Source organism: Salmo salar, chromosome ssa12 (genome assembly GCF_905237065.1).
Source record: "Salmo salar chromosome ssa12, Ssal_v3.1, whole genome shotgun sequence".
In the NCBI taxonomy this organism is placed as follows: domain Eukaryota; kingdom Metazoa; phylum Chordata; class Actinopteri; order Salmoniformes; family Salmonidae; genus Salmo; species Salmo salar.
The window spans coordinates 92,838,869-92,863,654 of record NC_059453.1 but is presented as its reverse complement, the minus strand read 5'-3'; the positions used below and the strand labels follow the sequence as shown (position 1 = coordinate 92,863,654).

The 24,786-nt window shown below is 43.1% G+C and overlaps 1 protein-coding gene and 1 long non-coding RNA gene across 3 annotated transcripts in view; one reads left to right on the top strand and one right to left on the bottom strand.

Annotated features, from left to right (window-relative positions):
- Positions 1–19,189: 19,189 nt before the first annotated feature.
- LOC123725575 (uncharacterized) lies at positions 19,190–19,910 on the top strand. The gene is made up of 2 exons (XR_006758107.1): positions 19,190–19,231; positions 19,672–19,910. It is a non-coding gene; the product is annotated as an uncharacterized lncRNA (long non-coding RNA).
- The window catches only part of LOC106566158 (glutaminase liver isoform, mitochondrial), a 47,870-nt gene continuing 42,803 nt past the window's right edge, over positions 19,720–24,786 (bottom strand). For both annotated transcript variants that reach the window (XM_045691953.1, XM_045691954.1), the window contains exon 18: positions 19,720–23,080. In XM_045691953.1, the coding sequence (XP_045547909.1) occupies positions 22,918–23,080 (163 nt within the window). In that variant the 3' untranslated portion in view covers positions 19,720–22,917. The remainder of the gene's footprint in view (positions 23,081–24,786) is intronic.

Sequence of the window (24,786 nt, the reverse complement as noted above, 5' to 3'; positions counted from 1 at the left end):
TATCAAATGTGAAGATATTTACATACACAGCACTGATTGGCTGATAGGATGGTCTAGTGCCCACCCCTTGACCCAGATCAAAACTCATTGGTCTATTAATTAAAATCAGATCCCATTGTTAAGTCATTATGTTGGCCAAAAGTTATATCCCACCTGAACAGGATGAAATTCCATGAATTTTTTTCCAAATAGCTCTTACACAAAAAGGGCATTATCATAACTTTCACTATTTCAGAGTGTTATTTTGACCACATAGTGTGAAAATATCCTCATAAAGCCAGGATTAGCACTGATCATCATGCTTATTTTTGCCGGATACAAATGTCAGAATCTCCTGAAAGAGCCACAAGATGGCGCTTTAATGTTCCGTACTAAAAAGTCCTACTTTCTGTGAACGATTTGAAACTGAACTGAATTAATTCATAATGATTAACAAAAATTCACTCGGTGATCCTCGGATTTTAAAAAGGAAGCCATCGAATGTTTTATTAAAAACAATGCAACTGTATTTGCATCTGGTCTAAATAAATCATAAGTAAAGAAGATGACTAACAAGGTTCACAGTAATGATGAATTAGTGGATATAGCAACTATTGATTCTGAATTGGGTGAATTACTATAAGAACCAAAAATAATCAAACAAAAATTTTCCCATTTCTAAAAAAAAAAATTGTACACCTCTGATTGTAAATCCATGCACATTGAGTAATTTTTTTTAAAGATATAACTGCTCTCAATTGAGGAAGCCGGCTTGCTGGGAGCCAACATCTCTCTCTATGAACTCAAAAGGCCATTGGATAACATGAATAAAGGCAAATCACCTGGTTGGGACGATATTCCTCCTGAGGTCTGTTTAACATTCTGGAACCAATTAGGTCCACTGTTAGTGTAAATGATTAACACAACCGTTCACAAAGGTTCATTTACATTTACGTCATTTAGCAGACGCTCTTATCCAGAGCGACTTACAAATTGGAATTTAGAAGGGATGTAAATACACCACTAATTTAGCTTTTATTAAAAAAAAAGGTAAGGACGCCACCCAGTACTCTTACTATCGCTCTCTATCTTTAATATTAAACTATTTTCTAAAATTCTGTCGTCCCGTCTCAAAACGTACTTATCCAAACTGGTATATCTGGACCAAAGCGGGTTAAAAAAACGATTATTCTCAGATAAACTCCATTGTCTATTACATATCTTACATGTTTCATCAGAAACCCAAGCTCCTTGGGAAGTTTTATCTCTTGCCGCAGAAAAAGCTTTTGATAGACTAAAATGGTCATATCTTTGGTCAGGTTTGGAACATATGGGACTGTATGATTATAACACACATAAAAAACAATGTTTTAAGTGAGAAGTAGGCATTGGTCTGTAGCCCAAAAAGAAAGGAAATTCTCATGAGCACCCCAATGCCTACTGCACCCATGCTCTACCAAGGTTTTCCAGCAGCACAATGCCTACTCCAACCATGCTATACCAAGGGTTCCCAGCACCACAATGCCTACTGCACCCATGCTCTACCAAGGTTTTCCAGCCCACAGCTTTGACCTACTACAGTAGCTATGTTGGTATTGTACTTCAAACTATGTGTAGGCAGGTTGCTTAGGGTTCAAAACGTCTCAAACAGACTAATTCATACTCTTAGAGGAGTTGCTTCCACAATAATGTTATTTGTACGCCGACGATATCGATTCAATTCAACCTGAGTAGATGGACTAAAACCACAGTTGCTTTAACTGTCCAAATATCTATTGTCAAAATGAATATATTGCCACGGCTGAATTTATGTAGTTCAATGCTTCCCTTGTCTCCCCTTTCTGGCTATTGGACTAAAATCCATAGTGTGGTTTCAAAATGTATACGGCATTGTCAGTGAGCCCGGATAAAATGATCAAACTTGCAAAGAGGGAACGATGTAGAAGGAGTATCTGTAACAAACTTGAAATTGTATTTCCAGACAGTAGCATTTTGTCCCATGTTAAATTGATTTAGACATGATTCTTCTGCCCTCTGGCTGAGTATAGAGATAAATATGGTGTCTCCTATTGCCCTGGAAGAAGTTGTCTTCACTGATACACAATGTAAACTACGCTTTGGTCCTATTATTGCGCACACAATTTCTAATTGGCGCAAAATTGAAAAAAACAATGTAACTGGGAATCAAAATGGCATAATCTAATATTTCACAATAAATCCTTGTGATCTGGAGGGCAGCCTTTTGCATCCCCCTAATAGTCCAAATGTGGAATCCGTACCCTTTTCGATATCATGGACAGTAATGGTTTGCGAACATTCCAAGGTTTGCGAACGTTACCAGGCAAATATTTTATTCTATACTTACAACTTAGGTCAGCTATGCTGGGAAACCCAAGTACAGAACCATGCAATGATGGTATAAATAAATGATCTAAACTCCCGAAAGGACTGATCTCTATAATAATATAATATATGCAGTGCATTCGGAAAGTATTCAGACCCCTTGACTTTTTCCACATTATGTGACGTTACAGCCGTATTCTAAAATTGATTAAATTGTTTTTTCCTCTCATTAATCTACACACAATACCCCATAATGACAAAGCAAAAACAGGTTTTTAAATTGTTTTGCACATTTATTGCAAATGAAACTGAAATATTACATTTACATAAATATTCAGACATTTACTCAGTACTTACTCAGTGCCAAAGGTGTTGAAGCAATCAGCGATTACAGCCTTGAGTCTTCTTGGGTATGATGCTACAAGCTTGGCACACCTGTATTTGGGGAGTTTTTTCCATTCTTCTCTGCAGATCCTCTCAAGCTCTGTCAGGTTGGATGGGGAGCGTCGCTGCACAGCTATTTTCAGGTCTCTCCAGTGGTTCAAGTCCTGGCTCTGACAGGGCCACTCATGGACATTCAGAGACTTGACAGATCTCCAGGAACTCTGGAGCTCTGTCAGAGTGACCATTGGGTTCTTGGCCAAGGCCCTTCTCACCCGATTGCTCAGCTGGCCAGGCGGCCAGCTCTAGGAAGAGTCTTGGTGGTTGCAAACTTCTTCCATTTAAGAATCATGGAAGCCACTGTGATTTTCAAGAAGATTTAAGTGAAAACTGTAACTCGCCCACTCAGAAACATTTAATGTCTTCTTGGTAAGCAACTCCACTGTAGATTTGGCCTTGTATTTTAGGTTATTGTCCTGCTGAGAGATGAATTCATCCTCTAGTGTCTAGTGGAAAGCAGACAATCATAGTGTCCTCTAGGATTTTGCCTGTGCATAGCGCCATTCAATTTTTTTTATCCCGAAAAACTCCACAGTCTTCAATGATTACAAGCATACCCATAACATGATGCAGCCACCACTATGCTTGAAAATATGGAAAGTGGTACTCGGTAATGTGTTGTATTGTATTTGCCACAAACATAACGCTTTGTATTGAGGGCAAAAAGTAAATTGCTTTGCCACATTTTTTTGCAGTATTGCTTTACTGCCTTGCTGCAAACAGGATGCATGTTTTGGAATATTTTTATTCTGTACATGCTTCCTTCTTTTCACTCTGTCATTTAGGTTAGTATTGTGGAGGAACTACAATGTTGTTGATCCATCCTCAGTTTTCTCCTATCACAGCCATTAAAATATGTAACTGTTTTAAAGTCACAATTGGCCTCATGATGAAATCTCTGAGCGGTTTCCTTTTTCTCTGGCAACTGTTAGGAAGGATGCCTATATCTTTGTAGTGACTGGGTGTATTTATACACCTTCCAAAGTGTAATTAATAACTTCAACATATTCAAAGGGATATTAAATGTCTGCTTTTTTTTTTACCAATCTAGCAATAACCTTCTTTGCGAGGCACTGGAAAACCTTCCTGGTATTTGTGGTTGAATCTGTTTTAAATTAACTGCTCAACTGACGAGCAAACCTAGTTGTTAGGAGGATGGGAAGGGGTGGAAAACATGGTTTCCAGGAGTAAGGGGTTGGGGTGGAGACATGTTGGCTGGGTGGGGTTGGGGGTGGAGACATGTTGGCTGGGTGGGGTTGGGGGTGGAGACATGTTGGCTGGGTGGGGTTGGGGGTGGAGACATGTTGGCTGGGTGGGGTTGGGGGTGGAGACATGTTGGCTGGGTGGGGTTGGGGGAACGGGATGGGATGGGAGGTTGGGGTGGGGGCACACTTCTTCTTGTTTTGTTTTCCTGTTTAAACTGAATATATTATTTAACTTTGTATTTCTTACCGTTTTTTTCTTCTTCTTCTGAGTGGCAACCTATGGGTACAGGTTTTATCAACATATCATTTGAAATGGATAATGTACCTGTAACCCCCCCCCCTCCAGATAGTGGATACAGCGTTGAATATCTGACGTTGTTTTAAAGGTAAGAATTCAACATATTTCATACAAGGTTTGTCTATGTTTACATTTGGTTACCATGATGACCTAATCCTGTGGCTGAAAACAACATAACAACCCTCAAAACAACAGTTGATTTATTTTCCACGTAGATTCCACGTCACAATACGTTGACAAATTACATTGAAACAACGTTGATTCAATCAGTTCTTGCCCAGAGGGTAGTCTATCCCTGGGTCTCTCTTGTTTTGGCCATGGATGAATTGAGGACACACAACACATCGTCTCTCCTCAGATCTTTCTCCAGAAAGACTGACAGCTCCTACTACCGCTCAGTCTCTCCTCAGATCTCTCTCCAGAAAGACTGACAGCTCCTACTACCAAACCTGCAGAGGTACTCTGATCAAGAGGGGATGGGTCATGACTGCTGCTCACTGTGTAGAGAGGTAGGACCACAGACCTGGTGTGAAAGGAAAATAAAATGTAATTTGGTGTTCAGTATAAATGTGTATATTTGTGCAGTCAGAGGACATGGTGTGTGGTGGTTGGTGATCACAATATCTCTCAGTATGAAGGGACAGAGCAGTACATCTCAGTCAGCAGTACATCTCAGTCAGCAGTACATCTCAGTCAGCAGTAGACCTCAGTCAGCAGTACACCTCAGTCAGCAGTACATCTCAGTCAGCAGTAGACCTCAGTCAGCAGTAGACCTCAGTCAGCAGTAGACCTCAGTCAGCAGTACATCTCAGTCAGCAGTACACCTCAGTCAGCAGTAGACCTCAGTCAGCAGTAGACCTCAGTCAGCAGTAGACCTCAGTCAGCAGTAGACCTCAGTCAGCAGTAGACCTCAGTCAGCAGTACATCGCAGTCAGCAGTACATCTCAGTCAGCAGTACATCTCAGTCAGCAGTACATCTCAGTCAGCAGTAGACCTCAGTCAGCAGTACATCTCAGTCAGCAGTAGACCTCAGTCAGCAGTACATCTCAGTCAGCCCAAATGGAACTCTAACTATATTGCCAACAGGTCAGTCCAATAGGTTAACCCTAAACCCTAACTATTAACCCTAACCCCTAACTACTAACCCTGACCCATATCTACTAACCCTAAACCTATGTGTCAGACCAATAGGTTAACCTTAAACCCTAACTACTAACCCTAAACCCTAACTACTAACCCTAAACCCTAACTACTAACCCTAAACCTATGTATGGGTCAGACCAATAGGTTAACCCTAAACCCTAACTATTAACCCTAACCCCTAACTATTAACCCTAACCCCTAACTACTAACCCTAAACCCTAACTACTAACCCTAAACCATAACTACTAACCCTAAACCATAACTACTAACCCTAAACCTATGGGTCAGACCAATAGGTTAACCCTAAACCCTAACTATTAACCCTAACCCCTAACTACTAACCCTAAACCATAACTACTAAACCTACACCTATGTGTCAGACCAATAGGTTAACCCTAAACCCTAACTACTAACCCTAAACCTATGGGTCAGACCAATAGGTTAACCCTAAACCCTAACTACTAACCCTAAACCTATGGGTCAGACCAATAGGTTAACCTTAAATCTGTCCCAATCCAAGATGGTGTAGCAGTCAGACGTCTTTGTCTTTGTCCCATGTATATATCTTTTTATATATTGTCCTTCAAATTCTTTTTAATATTTTTCCTAAACCTCAACTTCAAAATACTCTCCTGCAACCCGCCTCACCCAATGTGGTGTGGATCAGATTTTTTTTCTAAAGTATTTCTACTTACATCGGAACTCAACTGAAGCTAGCTAGCTAACTAGCTACCAGCTATCAGTCAGCTAACCACTGCTAGCGGTCATCAGCTAACCTTTAGCTCGGAAAGCTCTCGCCAGTTCGTACAACGCGTTTCAAACCAGAGCATATCGGACCTATTTTTCTCTCCATATTTTTTTATTTTTATTTATTTCATCTTTATTTAACCAGGTAGGCAAGTTGAGAACAAGTTCTCATTTACAACTGCGACCTGGCCAAGATAAAGCAAAGCAGTTCGACGCATACAACAACACAGAGTTACACATGGAGTAAAACAAACATACAGTCAATAATATAATAGAAAAATAAGTCTATATACAATGTGAGCAAATGAGGTGAGATATGGGAGATAAAGGCAATAAATAGGCCATGGTGGCAAAGTAAATACAACATAGCAAGTAAAACACTGGAATGGTAGATTTGCAGTAGATGAATGTGCAAAGTAGAAATACAGGGGTGCAAAGGAGCAAAATAAATAAATAAATAAATACAGTAGGGGAAGAGGTAGTTTTTTGGGCTATTTATAGATGGGCTATGTACAGGTGCAGTGATCTGTGAGCTGCTCTGACAGCTGGTCCTTAAAGCTAGTGAGGGAGATAAGTGTTTCCAGTTTCAGAGATTTTTGTAGTTCGTTCCAGTCATTGGCAGCAGAGAACTGTAAGGAGAGGCGGCCAAAGGAGGAGTTGGCTTTGGGGGTGACAAGTGAGATATACCTGCTGGAGCGCGTGCTACGGGTGGGTGCAGCTATGGTGACCAGCGAGCTGATATAAGGGGGGACTTTACCTAGCAGAGACTTGTAGATGACCTGGAGCCAGTGGGTTTGGCGACGAGTATGAAGCGAGGGCCAGCCAATGAGAGCTTACAGGTCGCAGTGGTGGGTAGTATATGGGGCTTTGGTGACAAAACGGATGGCACTGTGATAGACTGCATCCAATTTATACTGATTAGGGTATTGGAGGCTATTTTGTAAATGACATCGCCGAAGTCAAGGATCGGTAGGATGGTCAGTTTTACGAGGGTATGTTTGGCAGCATGAGTGAAGGATGCTTTGTTGCGAAATAGGAAGCCAATTCTAGATTTAACTTTGGATTGGAGATGCTTGATGTGAGTCATGAAGGAGAGTTTACAGTCTAACCAGACACCCAGGTATTTGTAGTTGTCCACATATTCTAAGTCAGAACCGTCCAGAGTAGTGATGCTGGACGGGCGGGCAGGTGCTGGCAGTGATCGATTGATTAGCATGCATTTAGTTTTACTTGCATTTAAGAGCAGTTGGAGGCCACGGAAGGAGTGTTGTATGGCATTGAAGCTCGTCTGGAGGTTAGTTAACACAGTGTCCAAAGAAGGGCCATAAACCGTACTAAGCCTAACCCTATGGGTCAGTACAATTGGTTAACCCTTAACTACTAACCCTACCCCTATGGGTCAGTCCAATAGGTTAACCCTAAACTACTAACCCTAACCCTATGGGTCAGTCCAATAGGTTAACCCTAAACCCTAACTACTAACCTTAAACCCTAACCATATGGGTCAATCCAATATGTTAACCCTAACTACTAACCCTAAACCCTACCCTTCCTTAAATGTCAGTCCAATAGGTTAACCCTAATCTAACCTTTACCCTTAACCCTAACCGATGAACGAACATTCATCTGTTGTGATGGTCCAAAAACGTTATCTGGGACACTCCACTGGACGGTACAAGAACTTAAGTTAAACCTGATTTACACTGGAATCACATTAGTCATTTGCATGAGTTTCTGTGAGATAATAATAATAATAATAATACGATAGATGTTGTTATTTTTGTCCCTTTATAATTCTGTTCTTTCGTGAACTCTGCTGTCCAGCTGGCTGTTCTTCCCTGAACTCTGCAGTCCAGCTGGCTGATCTTCCCTGAACTCTGCAGTCCAGCTGGCTGATCTTCCCTGAACTCTGCAGTCCAGCTGGCTGCTCTTCCCTGAACTCTGCAGTCCAGCTGGCTGCTCTTCCCTGAACTCTGCAGTCCAGCTGGCTGCTCTTCCCTGAACTCTGCAGTCCAGCTGGCTGCTCTTCCCTGAACTCTGCCGTCCAGCTGGCTGCTCTTCCCTGAACTCTGCCGTCCAGCTGGCTGCTCTTCCCTGAACTCTGCCGTCCAGCTGGCTGATCTTCCCTGAACTCTGCCGTCCAGCTGGCTGCTCTTCCCTGAACTCTGCCGTCCAGCTGGCTGCTCTTCCCTGAACTCTGCCGTCCAGCTGGCTGCTCTTCCCTGAACTCTGCCGTCCAGCTGGCTGCTCTTCCCTGAACTCTGCCGTCCAGCTGGCTGCTCTTCCCTCATCTCTAACTCCCAGCTGGCTGCTCTTCTTCCCTCTGGTCAGATCCTGTCCCACAACAACCTCTCCTACATCACTGGGTTGCAAAGCTAGTATAGCAAATAGCAAATGTAACAGTAACTGAACTGGTAAAACAGGGACTTTTTGGCGTATTGTCCATTGAAACTGAGAGTAACCAACTGGTACTCAAATCAAATCAAAGTTTATTTGTCACGTGCGCCGAATACAACAGAAAGGGTCCGATGACGATTAGGGGGAAGAAAAAATGAATCTATTGAAGCTTCCTTTGAGGAGACCTGTGGTGCTCTCCATCCTGATTGCTTCAGGAAAGTCTGTGGTAAGAGGGAGAGTGGGGCCAGGAGAACCAGACAGGATTCTACCACTTGCCCCTCTTGCTCCAGTCCTCGGGGGGGAAGTGAAGGCATTTGGGGTCGATGGGCAGTGAAATGCTTGCTTACAGGCTCTAACCAACAGTGCAAAAAAGGTATTAGGTGAACAATAGGTAGGTAAAGAAATAAAACAACAGTAAAAAGACAGGCTATATACAGTAGCGAGGCTATATAGAGTAGCGAGGCTACATACAGACACCGGTTAGTCAGGCTGATTGAGGTAGTATGTACATGAATGTATAGTTAATTTAAAGTCACTATGCATATATGATAAACAGAGAGTAGCAGCAGCATAAAAAGAGGGGTGGGGGGGTTGGGGGGGCACACAATACAAATAGTCTGTGTAGCCATTTGATTACCTGTTCAGGAGTCTTATGGCTTGGGGGTAAAAACTGTTGAGAAGCCTTTTGTCCTAGACTTGGCACTCTGGTACCGCTTGCCATGCGGTAGTAGAGAGAACAGTCCATGACTGGGGTGGGTGGGGTCTTTGACAATTTTTAGGGCCTTCCTCTGACACCGCCTGGTGTAGAGGTCCTGGATGGCAGGCAGCTTAGCCCCAGTGATGTACTGGGCCGTACTTAAGTGGAAGTTAAGCTTCCACAAAAACGGAATACCTATGCTTCTGACTGTTTGATTTTACCATCAGTATGTTGTCTCAGTTATCAGATACATGAGATTCTTTGGATGTTGGGCATGTCTGGCTATTCAATGTTTTTGGGTGTCTGGCACTTACACTTACATGTTAATAATGTCCTTCCTAGCTGGCGGTAGCCTGTCCTCTGAACTGAAGATGGCCTACCTGCCCGCGCTGGAGCACAAGACCTGCTCCACTCGTAGCTGGCGGGGAGGCTCTGTCAAGACCACCATGGTCTGTGCAGGAGGTGGATCTCTCTCACTGGGTGCCTGTTGAAACATGGTCCCCAACACAGGTCTGTTGTGAAAACAGTCCTTGAGTTTTAACGGGGAGAGACAATAGATAACATCATACCATTAATATAGTATGTCATAGCTATTAAGTCAGCTTCATGAAAATATTACGATTAAATCTATCATTTATGAAGTAAATTCACTTGTTGATGCAAGTTGGTTCAATTCATCCAATCTCAACCCTCTGGTGGAGGCTGAAGGGTAGTACTGAAAGTCTGAATGAAAAACAGCAGAGTGACTAGTTCTTGCCCGAGTTTCAAGTTTCAAGTACAAGTGAAATGCCTTTCTTGCGAACTCAAAACCCAGCAATGCAATTGTCACGGCTGTCGGAAGGATCGGACCAAAATGCAACTTGTTCATAGTTCCACATATTTATTTAGACTGTGAAACTTAATGCAATACAAAAATAAACTGAAGGACAAAACAACAAACCGTGACGCAGGAGAAACAAACACTACTCACAAAATATAATCACCCTGTAACAACTGTCGTTAGGAATGGACCAAGGCGCAGCGGGTATGTGGATACTCATATTCCTTTAATGAAACAACACGCAGAGCATCCACAGTGAAAAAACAATAAATGATACTCACGACAGCAACAGTTTTGCAGGCTAACAAACACAGTGCAAAAACAACTACCCACAACCCCAAAGAAAAACACACACTACTATATAGGACTCCCAATCAAAGGCAACTCAACACACCTGCCTTCAATTGGGAGTCCAATCACCCACACAACATTTAACACACACAAACCCCCTGCCACATTCTGACCAAAACTAACACAATTACGCCCTCTGCTGGTCAGGACGTGACACACCCACAAAAACAGGTGGGACAAACGTAAACTTAAATATGACCTCCAATTAGAGACAACAACAACCGGCTGCCTCTAATTGGAGGTCATGCCAAACAAAAACCAACATAGAAATACAAAACTAGAACTGAACATAGAAGTAGAAAAACAGACAAACACCCCCTGTCACACCCTGACCTACTCTACCATAGAAAATAACAACTTACTATGGTCAGGACGTGACAACAATAATAAATAATCAATCAAATGTATTTCTAAAGCCCTTTTTACATCAGCCGATGTCACAAGGTGCTGTACAGAAACCCAGCCTAAAACCCCAAACAGCAAGCAATACAGGTGCAGAAGCACGGTGGCTAGGAAAAACTCCCCAGGCTAGGAAAAACTCCCCAGAAGAGGACTGGGTGGCCAGTCCTCTTCTGGCTGTGCCGGGTGGATATTATAACAGTACATGGCCAAGATGTTCAAATGTTCATAGATGACCAGCAGGGTCAAATAATAATAATCACAGTGGTTGTAGAGGATGCAGCAGGTCAGCACCTCAGGAGTAAATGTCAGTTGGCTTTTCATAGCCGATCATTCAGAGTATCTCTACCACTCCTGCTGTCTCTAGAGAGTTGAAAACAGCAGGTCCGGGGACAAGGCAGCACGTCCGGTGAACAGGTCAGCTCCTCAGGAGTAAATGTCAGTTGGCTTTTCATAGCCGATCATTCAGAGTTGGAGACAGCAGAAAGCGGTAGAGAGAGAGAATCGAAAAAACAGCAATGTATTGCTAGAAAAAAAAACATAAGAAATATGAAATACACAATAAAGTAAGTATACTTTTTATAGGAAATATTTAAAAAGTCAGTTCCAATACCAAATGTACACATTGTCAGGGACACTGGAATGACGGAGGTAGATATGTACAGTATAGGGGTAAGGGGACAACAGGATATAAGATAAACAGAGTAGCAGCAGCTTGCATGTGAGTGGGTGTGTGTTGGAGTGACAGTGCGTGTGAGTGTGTAGGGCCCTGTGAGTGTGTAGGGCCCTGTGAGTAGGAAGGCCCTGTGAGTGTGTAGGGCTCTGTGAGTGTGTAGGGCTCTGTGAGTGTGTAGGGCCCTGTGAGTGTGTAGGGCCCTGTGAGTGTGTAGGGCCCTGTGAGTGTGTAGGGCTCTGTGAGTGTGTAGGGCCCTGTGAGTGTGTAGGGCCCTGTGAGTGTGTAGGGCTCTGTGAGTGTGTAGGGCCCTGTGAGTGTGTAGGGCCCTGTGAGTGTGTAGGGCCCTGTGAGTGTGCATAGAGACTGAAATAAAAGGTCAATAAAGATACAAGTTAAACTCCCCCTTTACATTGCGGTATCAACCCAGTATCACCCCCTGCTAGAGTTGAATGGTATTTGACTTTTTAAGTAGAATCATCACAGTGAATGTAGTACTCACCTGTGGTTCCCTCTCTCTCTCTCTTTCCTGTAGGGAGACTCTGGTGGCCCCCTGTAGGGAGACTCTGGCGGCCCCCTGAACTGCCAAGTGAGTGGGAAGAACTACGTGCCATGGTGTGACCAGCTTCGTGACCACCCAAAGCTGCAACGCCCAGGGAAAGCCCACCATCTTCACCGACATGTCTGCCTTTATCAGCTGAATGGACGGGGTACGTACCATAGATATTCATATGTTTAAAATATATCACAGTACAGTGCCTTCGGAAAGTATTCAGACCCCTTCACTTTTTCCACATTTTATTACGTTACAGCCTTATTCTAAAATTGATTAAATGAATGTTTTTCCTCAACAATCTACACACAACACCCCATAATGACATCACAATACCCCATAATGACATCACAATACCCCATAATGACAAAACGGAAACAGGTTTTTAGAAATGTTGGCATTTTTATTTTATTAAAAAATATATATTAAAAAAATACCTTATTTATATAACTATTCAGACCCATTGCTATGAGACTCAAAATTGAGCTCAGGGGCATCCTGTTTCCATTGATAATTTTTTGAATGATTCGTTTTTTAATATACCCTTTATTTAACTAAGCAAGTCAGTTAAGAACAAACTCTTATTTACAATGATGGCCTACCCCGGCCAAACCTGGACAATGTTGGGCCAATTGTGCGCTGCCCTATGGGACTCCCAATCACGGCCGGATGTGACAGAGCCTGGATTCAAACCAGGGACTGTAGTGACGACTCTTGCACTGCCTCTTGCACTGAGATACAGTGCCTTAGACTGCTGCGCCACTCGGGATCATCCTTGAGATGTTTCTACAACTTGATTGGAGTCCACCTGTGGTAAATACCACTGATTGGACATGATTTGGAAAGGCACACATCTGTCTATATAAGGTCCCACAGTTGACAGTGCATGTCAGAGCAAAAACCAAGCCATGAGGTCGAAGGAATTGTCCGTAGAGCTCCGAGACAGGATTGTGTTGAGTCACAGTTCTGTGGAAGGGTACCAAAACATTTCTGCAGCATTGAAGGTCCCCAAGAACACAGTGGCCTCCATCATTCTTAAATGGAAGAAGTTTGGTACCCCCAAGACTCTTCCTAGAGCTGTCCGCCCGGCCAAACTGAGCAATCGAGGGAGAAGGGCCTTGGTCAGGGAGGTGACCAAGAACCCATTGTCAATCTGATAGAGCTCTAGAATTCCCCTGTGGAGATGGGAGAACATTCTAGAAGGACAACCATCTATGCAGCACTCCACCAATCAGGCCTTTATGGTAGAGTGGCCAGACTAATGCCACTCCTCAGTAAAAGGCACATGCCAGCCCGCTTGGAGTTTGCCAAAAGGCACCTAAAGGACTGTCAGTATCCTGTTTCCGGTCACAACTTGCAGACTTGTTTACGCTGCTGTGCGTTTTTGTTGCCGATCTTACTTTGATACCTGACGGTTTTTTACTTTTTCATTACCGTATATTTTTACTTTTTCCCTCACTCAACTTTTTTCATTCAACTTTTTCACCCCGGAGGTTTTATCTGGACATGGTTCGTCAGGACTTCAAACAGCCGAAGCTAAGTAACATTAACATGATGCCTTCTAATTGCAGTCGTTGTACTTATAATATACAGGAGAACGATCGCCTTACGGCAAGGATAGCTGTGCTGCAAGCCCAGCTTCAGACGCGATCGTTAGGCAAGGGTAATTTCAGTGTAGGAAAGGATGAAACAGCGTCTGTGCCACCAGTAAGTACAGATAGTAACGTTAGTATAAACCCCCTCGCACGGTCCCCGCAGCCGGACATCTTTCTCATGGCTTCTGGAGGGAAACGCTGTAGGAATGCTCAACCGGTGTCGCTTATTCAGCCGACAGAAACTTTCAACCGGTTCTCCCCATTAAGCGAGTCGGAGTCGGAGGCCGAGACTTCTCTGGTCTCTACTCCTCCCGTTGTGGGGTCTGAGACGCCGACGGCTCCCACCATTAGCTCTGACAAATTGAAAACCCTAGTCATTGGCGACTCCATTACCCGCAGTATTAGACTTAAAACTAATCATCCAGCGATCATACACTGTTTACCAGGGGGCAGGGCTACCGACGTTAAGGCTAATCTAAAGACGGTGCTGGCTAAAGCTAAAACTGGCGAGTGTAGAGAGTATAGAGATATTGTTATCCACGTCGGCACCAACGATGTTAGGATGAAACAGTCAGAGGTCACCAAGCGCAACATAGCTTCAGCGTGTAAATCAGCTAGAAAGATGTGTCGGCATCGATTAATTGTCTCTGGCCCCCTCCCAGTTAGGGGGAGTGATGAGCTCTACAGCAGAGTCTCACAACTCAATCGCTGGTTGAAAACTGTTTTCTGCCCCTCCCAAAAGATAGAATTTGTAGATAATTGGCCCTCTTTCTGGGACTCACCCACAAACAGGACCAAGCCTGGCCTGTTGAGGAGTGACGGACTCCATCCTAGCTGGAGGGGTGCTCTCATCTTATCTACGAACATAGACAGGGCTCTAACTCCTCTAGCTCCACAATGAAATAGGGTGCAGGCCAGGCAGCAGGCTGTTAGCCAGCCTGCCAGCTTAGTGGAGTCTGCCACTAGCACAGTCAGCGTAGTCAGCTCAGCTTTCCCCATTGAGACCGTGTCTGTGCCTCGATCTAGGTTGGGCAAAATTAAAAATGGCGGTGTTCGCTCTAGCAATCTCACTAGTATAAAGACCTCCTCCATTCCTGCCATTATTGAAAGAGATTGTGATACCTCACATCTCAAAATTGGGTTACTTAATGTTAGATCCCTCACTTCCAAGGCAGTTATAGTCAATGAACTAATCACTGATAATAATCTTGATGTGATTGGCCTGACTGAAACATGGCTTAAGCCTGATGAATTTACTGTGTTAAATGAGGCCTCACCCCCAGGTTACATTAGTGACCATACCCCCCGTGCATCCGGCAAAGGCGGAGGTGTTGCTAACATTTACGATAGCAAATTTCAATTTACAAAAAAAAAACAACAATGACGTTTTCGTCTTTTGAGCTTCTAGTCATGAAATCTATGCAGCCTACTCACTCACTTTTTATAGCTACTGTTTATAGGCCTCCTGGGCCATATGCAGTGTTCCTCACTGAGTTCCCTGAATTCCTATCGTATCTTGTAGTCATAGCAGATAATATTCAAATTTTTGGTGACTTTAACATTCACATGGAAAAGTCCACAGACCCACTCCAAAAGGCTTTCGGAGCCATCATCGACTCAGTGGGTTTTGTCCAACATGTCTCTGGACCTACTCACTGCCACAGTCATACTCTGGACCTAGTTTTGTCCCATGGAATAAATGTTTGGATCTAAATGTTTTTCCTCATAATCCTGGACTATCGGACCACCATTTTATTACATTTGCAATTGCAACAAATAATCTGCTCAGACCCCAACCAAGGAGCATTAAAAGTCGTGCTATAAATTCTCAGACAACCCAAAGATTCCTTGATGCCCTTCCAGACTGCCTCTGCCTACCCAAGGACGTCAGAGGACAAAAATCAGTTAACCACCTAACCGAGGAACTCAATTTAACCTTGCGCAATACCCTAGATGCAGTTGCACCCCTAAAAACTAAAAACATCTGTCATAAGAAACTAGCTCCCTGGTATACAGAAAATACACGAGCTCTGAAGCAAGCTTCCAGAAAATTGGAACGGAAATGGCGCCACACCAAACTGGAAGTCTTCCGACTAGCTTGGAAAGACAGTACCGTGCAGTATCGAAGAGCCCTTACTGCTGCTCGATCATCCTATTTTTCCAACTTAATTGAGGAAAATAAGAACAATCCGAAATTTCTTTTTGATACTGTCGCAAAGCTAACTAAAAAGCAGCCTTCGCAAATGGAGGATGGCTTTCACTTCAGCAGTAATAAATTTATGAACTTCTTTGAGGAAAAGATCATGATCATTAGAAAGCAAATTACAGACTCCTCTTTAAATCTGGGTATTCCTCCAAAGCTCCCTTGTCCTGAGTCTGCACAACTCTGCCAGGACCTAGGATCAAGGGAGATACTAAAGTGTTTTAGTACTATATCTCTTGACGCAATGATGAAAATAATCATGGCCTCCAAACCCTCAAGCTGCATACTGGACCCTATTCCAACTAAACTACTGAAAGAGCTGCTTCCTGTGCTTGGCCCTCCTATGTTGAACATAATAAACGGCTCTCTATCCACCGGATGTGTACCAAGCTCACTAAAAGTGGCAGTAATAAAGCCTCTCTTGAAAAAGCCGAATCTTGATCCAGAAATTATAAAAAACTATCGGCCTATATCGAATCTTCCATTCCTCTCCAAAATTTTAGAAAAAGCTGTTGCACAGCAACTGACTGCCTTCCTGAAGACAAACAATGTATACGAAACGCTTCAGTCTGGTTTTAGACCCCATCATAGCACTGAGACTGCACTTGTGAAGGTGGTAAATGACCTTTTAATGACGTCAGACCGAGGCTCTGCATCTGTCCTCGTGCTCCTAGATCTTAGTGCCGCTTTTGATACCATCGATCACCACATTCTTTTGGAGAGATTGGAAACCCAAATTGGTCTACATGGACAAGTTCTGGCCTGGTTTAGATCTTATCTGTCGGAAAGATATCAGTTTGTCTCTGTGAATGGTTTGTCCTCTGACAAATCAATTGTAAATTTCGGTGTTCCTCAAGGTTCCGTTTTAGGACCACTATTGTTTTCACTATATATTTTACCTCTTGGGGATGTCATTCGAAAACATAATGTTAAATTTCACTGCTATGCGGACGACACACAGCTGTACATTTCAATGAAACATGGTGAAGCCCCAAAATTGCCCTCGCTAGAAGCCTGTGTTTCAGACGTAAAGAAGTGGATGGCTGCAAACTTTCTACTTTTAAACTCGGACAAAACAGAGATGCTTGTTCTAGGTCCCAAGGAACAAAGAGATCTTCTGTTGAATCTGACAATTAATCTGGATGGTTGTACAGTCGTCTCAAATAAAACTGTGAAGGACCTCGGCGTTACTCTGGACCCTGATCTCTCTTTTGAAGAACATATCAAGACTGTTTCAAGGACAGCTTTTTTCCATCTACGTAACATTGCAAAAATCAGAAATTTTCTGTCCAAAAATGACGCAGAAAAATTAATCCATGCTTTTGTTACTTCTAGGCTGGACTACTGCAATGCTCTACTTTCCGGCTACCCGGATAAAGCACTAAATAAACTTCAGTTAGTGCTAAATACGGCTGCTAGAATCCTGACTAGAACCAAAAAATTTGATCATATTACTCCAGTGTTAGCCTCCCTACACTGGCTTCCTGTTAAGGCAAGGGCTGATTTCAAGGTTTTACTGCTAACCTACAAAGCATTACATGGGCTTGCTCCTACCTATCTTTCCGATTTGGTCCTGCCGTACATACCTACACGTACGCTACGGTCACAAGACGCAGGCCTCCTAATTGTCCCTAGAATTTCTAAGCAAACGGCTGGAGGTAGGGCTTTCTCCTATAGAGCTCCATTTTTATGGAATGGTCTGCCTACCAATGTGAGAGACGCAGACTCAGTCTCAACCTTTAAGTCTTTACTGAAGACTTATCTCTTCAGTAGGTCCTATGATTAAGTATAGTCTGGCCCAGGAGTGTGAAGGTGAACGGAAAGGCTGGAGCAACGAACCGCCCTTGCTGTCTCTGCCTTGCCGGTTCCCCTCTTTCCACTGGGATTCTCTGCCTCTAACCCTTTTACAGAGGCTGAGTCACTGGCCTACTGGTGTTCTTCCATGCCGTCCATGGGAGGGGTGCGTCACTTGAGTGGGTTGAGTCACTGACGTGGTCTTCCTGTCTGGGTTGGCGCCCCCCCCCCTTGGGTTGTGCCATGGCGGAGATCGTTGTGGGCTATACTCGGCCTTGTCTTAGGACGGTAAGTTGGTGGTTGGAGACATCCCTCTAGTGGTGTGGGGGCTGTGCTTTGGCAAAGTGGGTGGGGTTATATCCTGCCTGTTTGGCCCTGTCCGGGGTATCATCGGATGGGGCCACAGTGTCTTCTGATCCCTCCTGTCTCAGCCTCCAGTATTTATGCTGCAGTAGTTTATGTGTCGGGGGGCTAGGGTCAGTCTGTTACATCTGGAGTATTTCTCTTGTCTTATCCGGTGTCCTGTGTGTATTTAAATATGCTCTCTCTAATTCTCTCTTTCTCTCTTTGTCTTTCTCTCGGAGGACCTGAGCCCTAGGACCATGCCTCAGGACTACCTGGTATGATGACTCCTTGCTGTCCCCAGTCCACCTGGCCGTGCTGCTGCTCCAGTTTCAACTGTTCTGCCTGCGGCTATGGAACCCTGACCTGTTCACCGGACGTGCTTGTTGCACCCTCGACAACTACTATGATTATTATTATTTGACCATGCTGGTCATTTATGAACATTTTAACATTTTAACATTTTGACCATGTTCTGTTATAATATCCACCCTGCACAGCCAGAAGAGGACTGGCCACCCCTCATAGCCTGGTTCCTCTCTAGGTTTCTTCCTAGGTTTTTGGCCTTTCTAGGGAGTTTTTCCTAGGGAGTTTTTCCTAGCCACCGTGCTTCTTTCACATGCTTTGCTTGCTGTTTGGGGTTTTAGGCTGGGTTTCTGTACAGCACTTTGAGAATATCAGCTGATGTACGAAGGGCTATTTGATTTGTCAGACCATGAGAAACAAGATTCTCTGGTCTGATGAAACTAAGATTGAACTCTTTGGTGTCACGTCTGGAAGAAACCTGGCACCATCTCTATGATGAAGCATGGTGGTGGCAGCATCATGCTGTGGGGATGTTTTTTTAGCGACAGGGACTGGGAAACTAGTCAGAATTGAGGGAAAGATGAACGGAGAAAAGTACAGAGAGATCGATGAAAACCTGCTCCAATGCGCTCAGGACCTCAGACTGGGGTGAAGGTTCACCTTCCATCAGGACAACGACCCTAAGCACACAGCCTAGACAACACAGGAGTGGCTTCGGGACAAGTCTGTGAATGTCCTTGAGTGGCCCAGCCAGAGCCCAGACTTGAACGCGGTCAAACATCTGTGGAGAGACCTGAAAGTAGCTGTGCAGCAACGCTCCCCATCCAACCTGATAGAGCTTGAGAGGATCTGCAGAGAAGAATGGGAGAAACTCCCCAAATACAGGTGTGCCGAAGCTTGTAGCGTCATACCCAAGAAGACTCGAGGCTGTAATCGCTGCCAAAGGTGCTTCAACAAAGTACTGAGTAAATGGTCTAAATAGTAAAATAAATGTCATATTTCTATTTGATTACATTTTTTTTTTTTTGCCAAAAAAAAATGATAACTGGTTTTGCTTTGTCATTATGGGGTATTGTGTGTAGATTGCTGAATGTAAAAACAATATTTGATCCATTTCAGAATAATGTGGAAAAGGTCAAGGGGTTTGAATACTTTCCGAAACACACTGTATATGATATGTACTGTAGATCAGGGAGGAACCATAGCTCCCATGGCCACTGTTTTCCTTAGCAGATAAGTGCCAATATTGTGTAAATGTGAACTCGTAGAATTCCAAAATATGCAGTATGATTCGTAAACTTAAAATACAACGCTCAATAAGTCACAATCCACCGACTGGCACTTAGAAACGCTTATACAGCTAACTGTAGTTCTTTTCCTCCTAGAGATCATAGATTGAGGTTGAGAACAGTCATATACAGCAGGGACCTCGATTTCTGGCTTTCTCATATTTATTCCAACACAATAACACAAGACTTGGAAATGTGGCAATGAGACCAAGACAACGGTGAACAGAGCTGGCCACTGGCCTGGTCACGTCGCCTCAGAACTCAACATCTCCACCTCTCCATCTGCTAAATGTCCTACTGTATACTGAATGAAAATAAACATCTGTATCAAAACACAAAGTCTGAGATCTATTGAAAACAAATTTCATTGTCAACAAGTATATTTTTCCCTACATAGGAAATCCCCTTATATATATTTCCATAACATTACCCATGGGGGTGAAAACATGAAAATGTTTAATAGATAATCTCTTTCATATTGCATACATTTTAATAACCACGACATAAAAATGGTGATGAATTCAGGTGAAGAACAAGTTAAAACACACACACAGTGTTGCTAAAGAATACCCACAATAAAATAATCAGGTATTAGGAAATACACTTTCTTATTTACGTTTGAGAAATACAGTATTTAGACAAAGTCTAATTCAATGTTTGCAGACGTGCTCGATTTCACGTCAGAGACATGCTGTACGTCACAGTTTCTCTCATATCTCTGTTTCAACAGTCCACATTTGTTGACAAACTACATTTATTGATCCATGTATAACATCCATGGACGTACAGTTGATTTCTAATAAACTACAAAAGGTATAAAGGTAAAGAAAGTAAGGCACATACTTTTAGAAATAAGTAACTGAATATAATAAAACCCAGTTACGTCCCCAATGTCCATTCTAGCACACCACTTAGAATGCATGCCCAACACATTGCTTCACTCTAAGTTATACTGTATGTTAATAAGTTATATGTTAGTTCGGATTTTGGAACTGAGCCCCAGGTACTCAATGAAGCCAAAGACATGACTGAAACAACAGACACCGTGATATCTGAACTCCATTATTACTGAAACAACAGACACCGTGATATCTGAACACCATTATTACTGAAAGAACAGACACCGTGATATCTGAACACCATTATTACTGAAACAACAGACACCGTGATATCTGAACTTCATTATTACTGAAACAACAGACACCGTGATATCTGAGAACCCTTCATTATTACTGAAACAACAGACACCGTGATATCTGAACTCCATTATTACTGAAACAACAGACACCGTGATATCTGAACTTCATTATTACTGAAACAACAGACACCGTGATATCTGAGAACCCTCCATTATTACTGAAACAACAGACACCGTGATATCTGAACCCCTTCATTATTACTGAAACAACAGACACCGTGATATCTGAACTCCATTATTACTGAAACAACAGACACCGTGATATCTGAACCCCTTCATTATTACTGAAACAACAGACACCGTGATATCTGAACCCCTCCATTATTACTGAAACAACAGACACCATGATATCTGAACCCCTTCATTATTACTGAAACAACAGACACCGTGATATCTGAACTCCATTATTACTGAAACAACAGACACCGTGATATCTGAACCCCTCCATTATTACTGAAACAACAGACACCGTGATATCTGAACCCCTTCATTATTACTGAAACAACAGACACCATGATATCTGAACTCCATTATTACTGAAACAACAGACACCGTGATATCTGAACCCCTTCATTATTACTGAAACAACAGACACCATGATATCTGAACTTCATTATTACTGAAACAACAGACACCATGATATCTGAACTCCATTATTACTGAAACAACAGACACCGTGATATCTGAACCCTTCATTATTACTGAAACAACAGACACCGTGATATCTGAGAACCCTTCATTATTACTGGATCTTATTAAGTGTCTGTCTGTTGCGCCCTTGTAGCACAACGTCAGCTAATGTATCAACAACGTGCTAATCTTCACCGGTAAACCGCAAAGCCAAAGGCACTCTCTGATGCAGCATACACATAAACACCAAGTGCACAGACGAGAACGACAAAGCTGTTTCTTGACAGGCCAGCTGTGTGTTGTTAATTAGCAAAAAGGCCCACTCGCTAAAGAAAACACACAACTCGCCTGTTAATATGTAGCCTGGTCCCAGATGTGTTTGTGCTATCATGTCCACTCCTGGTCGTGCCAAACGTGTTAAGCCTTGATGGCACACAGACTGGTAACCAGCAGTGTTCATTTTTTTATTTTAATTTTTTGTGTTTTGACTAAAATAGCTTTTAGTCTTAGTCCAATTTTTGCCATTTCATCCTTTTAGAAACTATCAGTCGACTAAAACTGGATCATTTTTGTGTAGTTTTAGTCATATTTTAATCAATGCATTTCCCACTAAATAACTAATATTTAGGCTCCTTCTAACTTTGATCATGTGCATATTCAGCCTTGTCCAACTAGGCTTACTAGTATAGTGTGTATACCGTCCAATAACGTAGCTGGCAAAATTGCTATTGTGGAAGTAACAATAGCCTCCACCAATCCAATGCTTTTAGATTTGTGGGACGTAGTGAACAAGTGTACACTTCAGGAGGAAGGAGATATTATTGGGACACACCCAGGGACTCAAGAGATGTCAGAGAGACAAGGTGGAAGGAATAACAATACACTCATAGAAAAAAGGGTTCCATAAGGGTTATTTTTGGTTCCAGGTAAAAAAATATTTGGTTCCAAGTAGAACCCTTTTTGGTTCCAAGTAGAACCCTTTTTGGTTCCAAGTAGAACCCTTTTGGGTTCCAAGTAGAACCCTTTTGGGTTCCAAGTAGAACCCTTTTGGGTGCCTTGTAGAACACTCTGTGCAAAGGGTTCTACATGGAACCCCAAAAGAGTTCTACTTGGAACCAAAAAGGGTTCTTCAAAGGGTTCTCTAATAGGGACATCCGAAGAACCCTTTTAGGTTCTAGACACCTTTTCTAAGCATGTAGGGTTGCATCCCTAATGGCATCCCTATTACTTATACACACTACTAACCAAAATGAATGCACTAAAGGCCTAAAAAAATAGAGTGCCACTTCGGACACTACCATTTGCAACTGAAAACTAATATGAGTGTTTGTTATTGGACTTGAAGTCCCTCCATGTTTCAGAACGTTTTCTTCCGTTTGGGGCCTAATGATTTATCAAGTAGTTGTGCTGATCTAGGATCAGGTACTCAATGTCTATAATTATCTATTTCATTACGCAAAATTGATGGTAGATCAGCACTCCTAATGGGGGAGCTTGATCCATACGGTCCCTGTTCAGACCATGCCTTCTACAGTCTCTAGTTTGGGAGGGATGGGTATGATCTCAGCCACTGGTAGTCTGTCCTGTTCCTGGCAGGCCACCTGGTACTCCTGTAAGACATTCACCACGGCACCGTGGCCAAACTGCAGGGCATCATCCAGGGGAATGCTGCTCCACCTGGAGGGAGGTGGTAGAGATGAGACAGAACAATGTCAGATGTTACTCAATGCACTAACCTTTGAGTAAAGATAACAGCCACAGAGGACAGAATGAGATGGAGAAATAAGGCATGAGGCTGGGGATATATAGTGAGTCTAGATAGCACAGCAGCTAAGAGATGTTGTTACTGTACAGTCGAGGCCAAAGGTTTTGAGAGTGACACAAATATTAATTTTCAAAGTCTGCTGCCTCAGTTTGTATGATGGCAATTTGCATATACTGCAGAATGTTATGAAGAGTGATCAGATGAATTGCAATTAATTGCAAAGTCCCTCTTTGCCATGCAAATGAACTGAATCCCCCCAAAAAACATTTCCACTGCATTTCAGCCCTGCCACAAAAGGACCAGCTGACATGATGTCAGTGATTCTCTCGTTAACACAGGTGTGAGTGTTGACGAGGACAAGGCTGGAGATCACGCTGTCATGCTGATTGAATTCGAATAACAGACTGGAAGCTTCAAAAGGAGGGTGGTGCTTGGAATCATTGTTCTTCCTCTGTCAACCATGGTTACCTGCAAGGAAACACGTGCCGTCATCATTGCTTTGCACAAAAAGGGCTTCACAGGCAAGGATATTGCTGCCAGTAAGATTGCACCTAAATCAACCATTTATTGGATTATCAAGAACTTCAAGGAGAGCGGTTCAATTGTTGTGAAGAAGGCTTCAGGGCGCCCAAGAAAGTCCAGAAAGCGCCAGGACCGTCTCCTAAAGTTTATTCAGCTACGGGATCGGGGCACCACCATTACAGAGCTTGCTCAGGAATGGCAGCAGGCAGGTGGGAGTGCATCTGCACGCAGTGAGGCAAAGACTTTTGGAGGATGGCCTGGTGTCAAGAAGGGCAGCAAAGAAGCCACTTCTCTCCAGGAAAAACATCAGGGACAGACTGATATTCTGCAAAAGGTACAGGGATTGGACTGTTGAGGTCTGGGGTGAAGTCATTTTCTCTGATGAATCCCCTTTCCGATTGTTTGGGGCATCCGGAAAAAAGCTTGTCCGGAGAAGACAAGGTGAGCGCTACCATCAGTCCTGTGTCATGCCAACAGTAAAGCATCAGAGACCATTCATGCGTGGGGTTGTTTCTCAGCCAAGGGAGTGGGCTCACTCACAATTTTGCCTAAGAACACAGCCATGAATAAAGAATCACATCCTCCGAGAGCAACTTCTCCCAACCATTCGGGAATAGTTTGGTGATGAACAATGCCTTTTTCAGCATGATGGAGCACCTTGCCATGAGGCAAAAGTGATAACTAAGTGGCTCGGGGAACAAAACATAGATATTTTGGGTCCATGGCCAGGAAACTCCCCAGACCTTAATCCCATTGAGAACTTGTGGTCAATCCTCAAGAGGTGGGTGGACAAACAAAAACCCACAAATTCTGACAAACTCCAAGCATTGATTATGCAAGAATGGGCTGCCATCATTCAGGATGTTGCCCAGAAGTTAATTAACAGCATGCCAGGGCGGATTACAGAGGTCTTGAAAAAGAAGGGTCAACACTGCAAATATTGACTCTTTGCATCAACTTCATGTAATTGTCAATAAAAGCCTTTGACACTTAGGAAATGTTTGTAATTATACTTCAGTATTCCATAGTAACATCTGACAAAAATATCTAGCTCCACAATGAAATAGGGTGCAGGCCAGGCAGCAGGCTGTTAGCC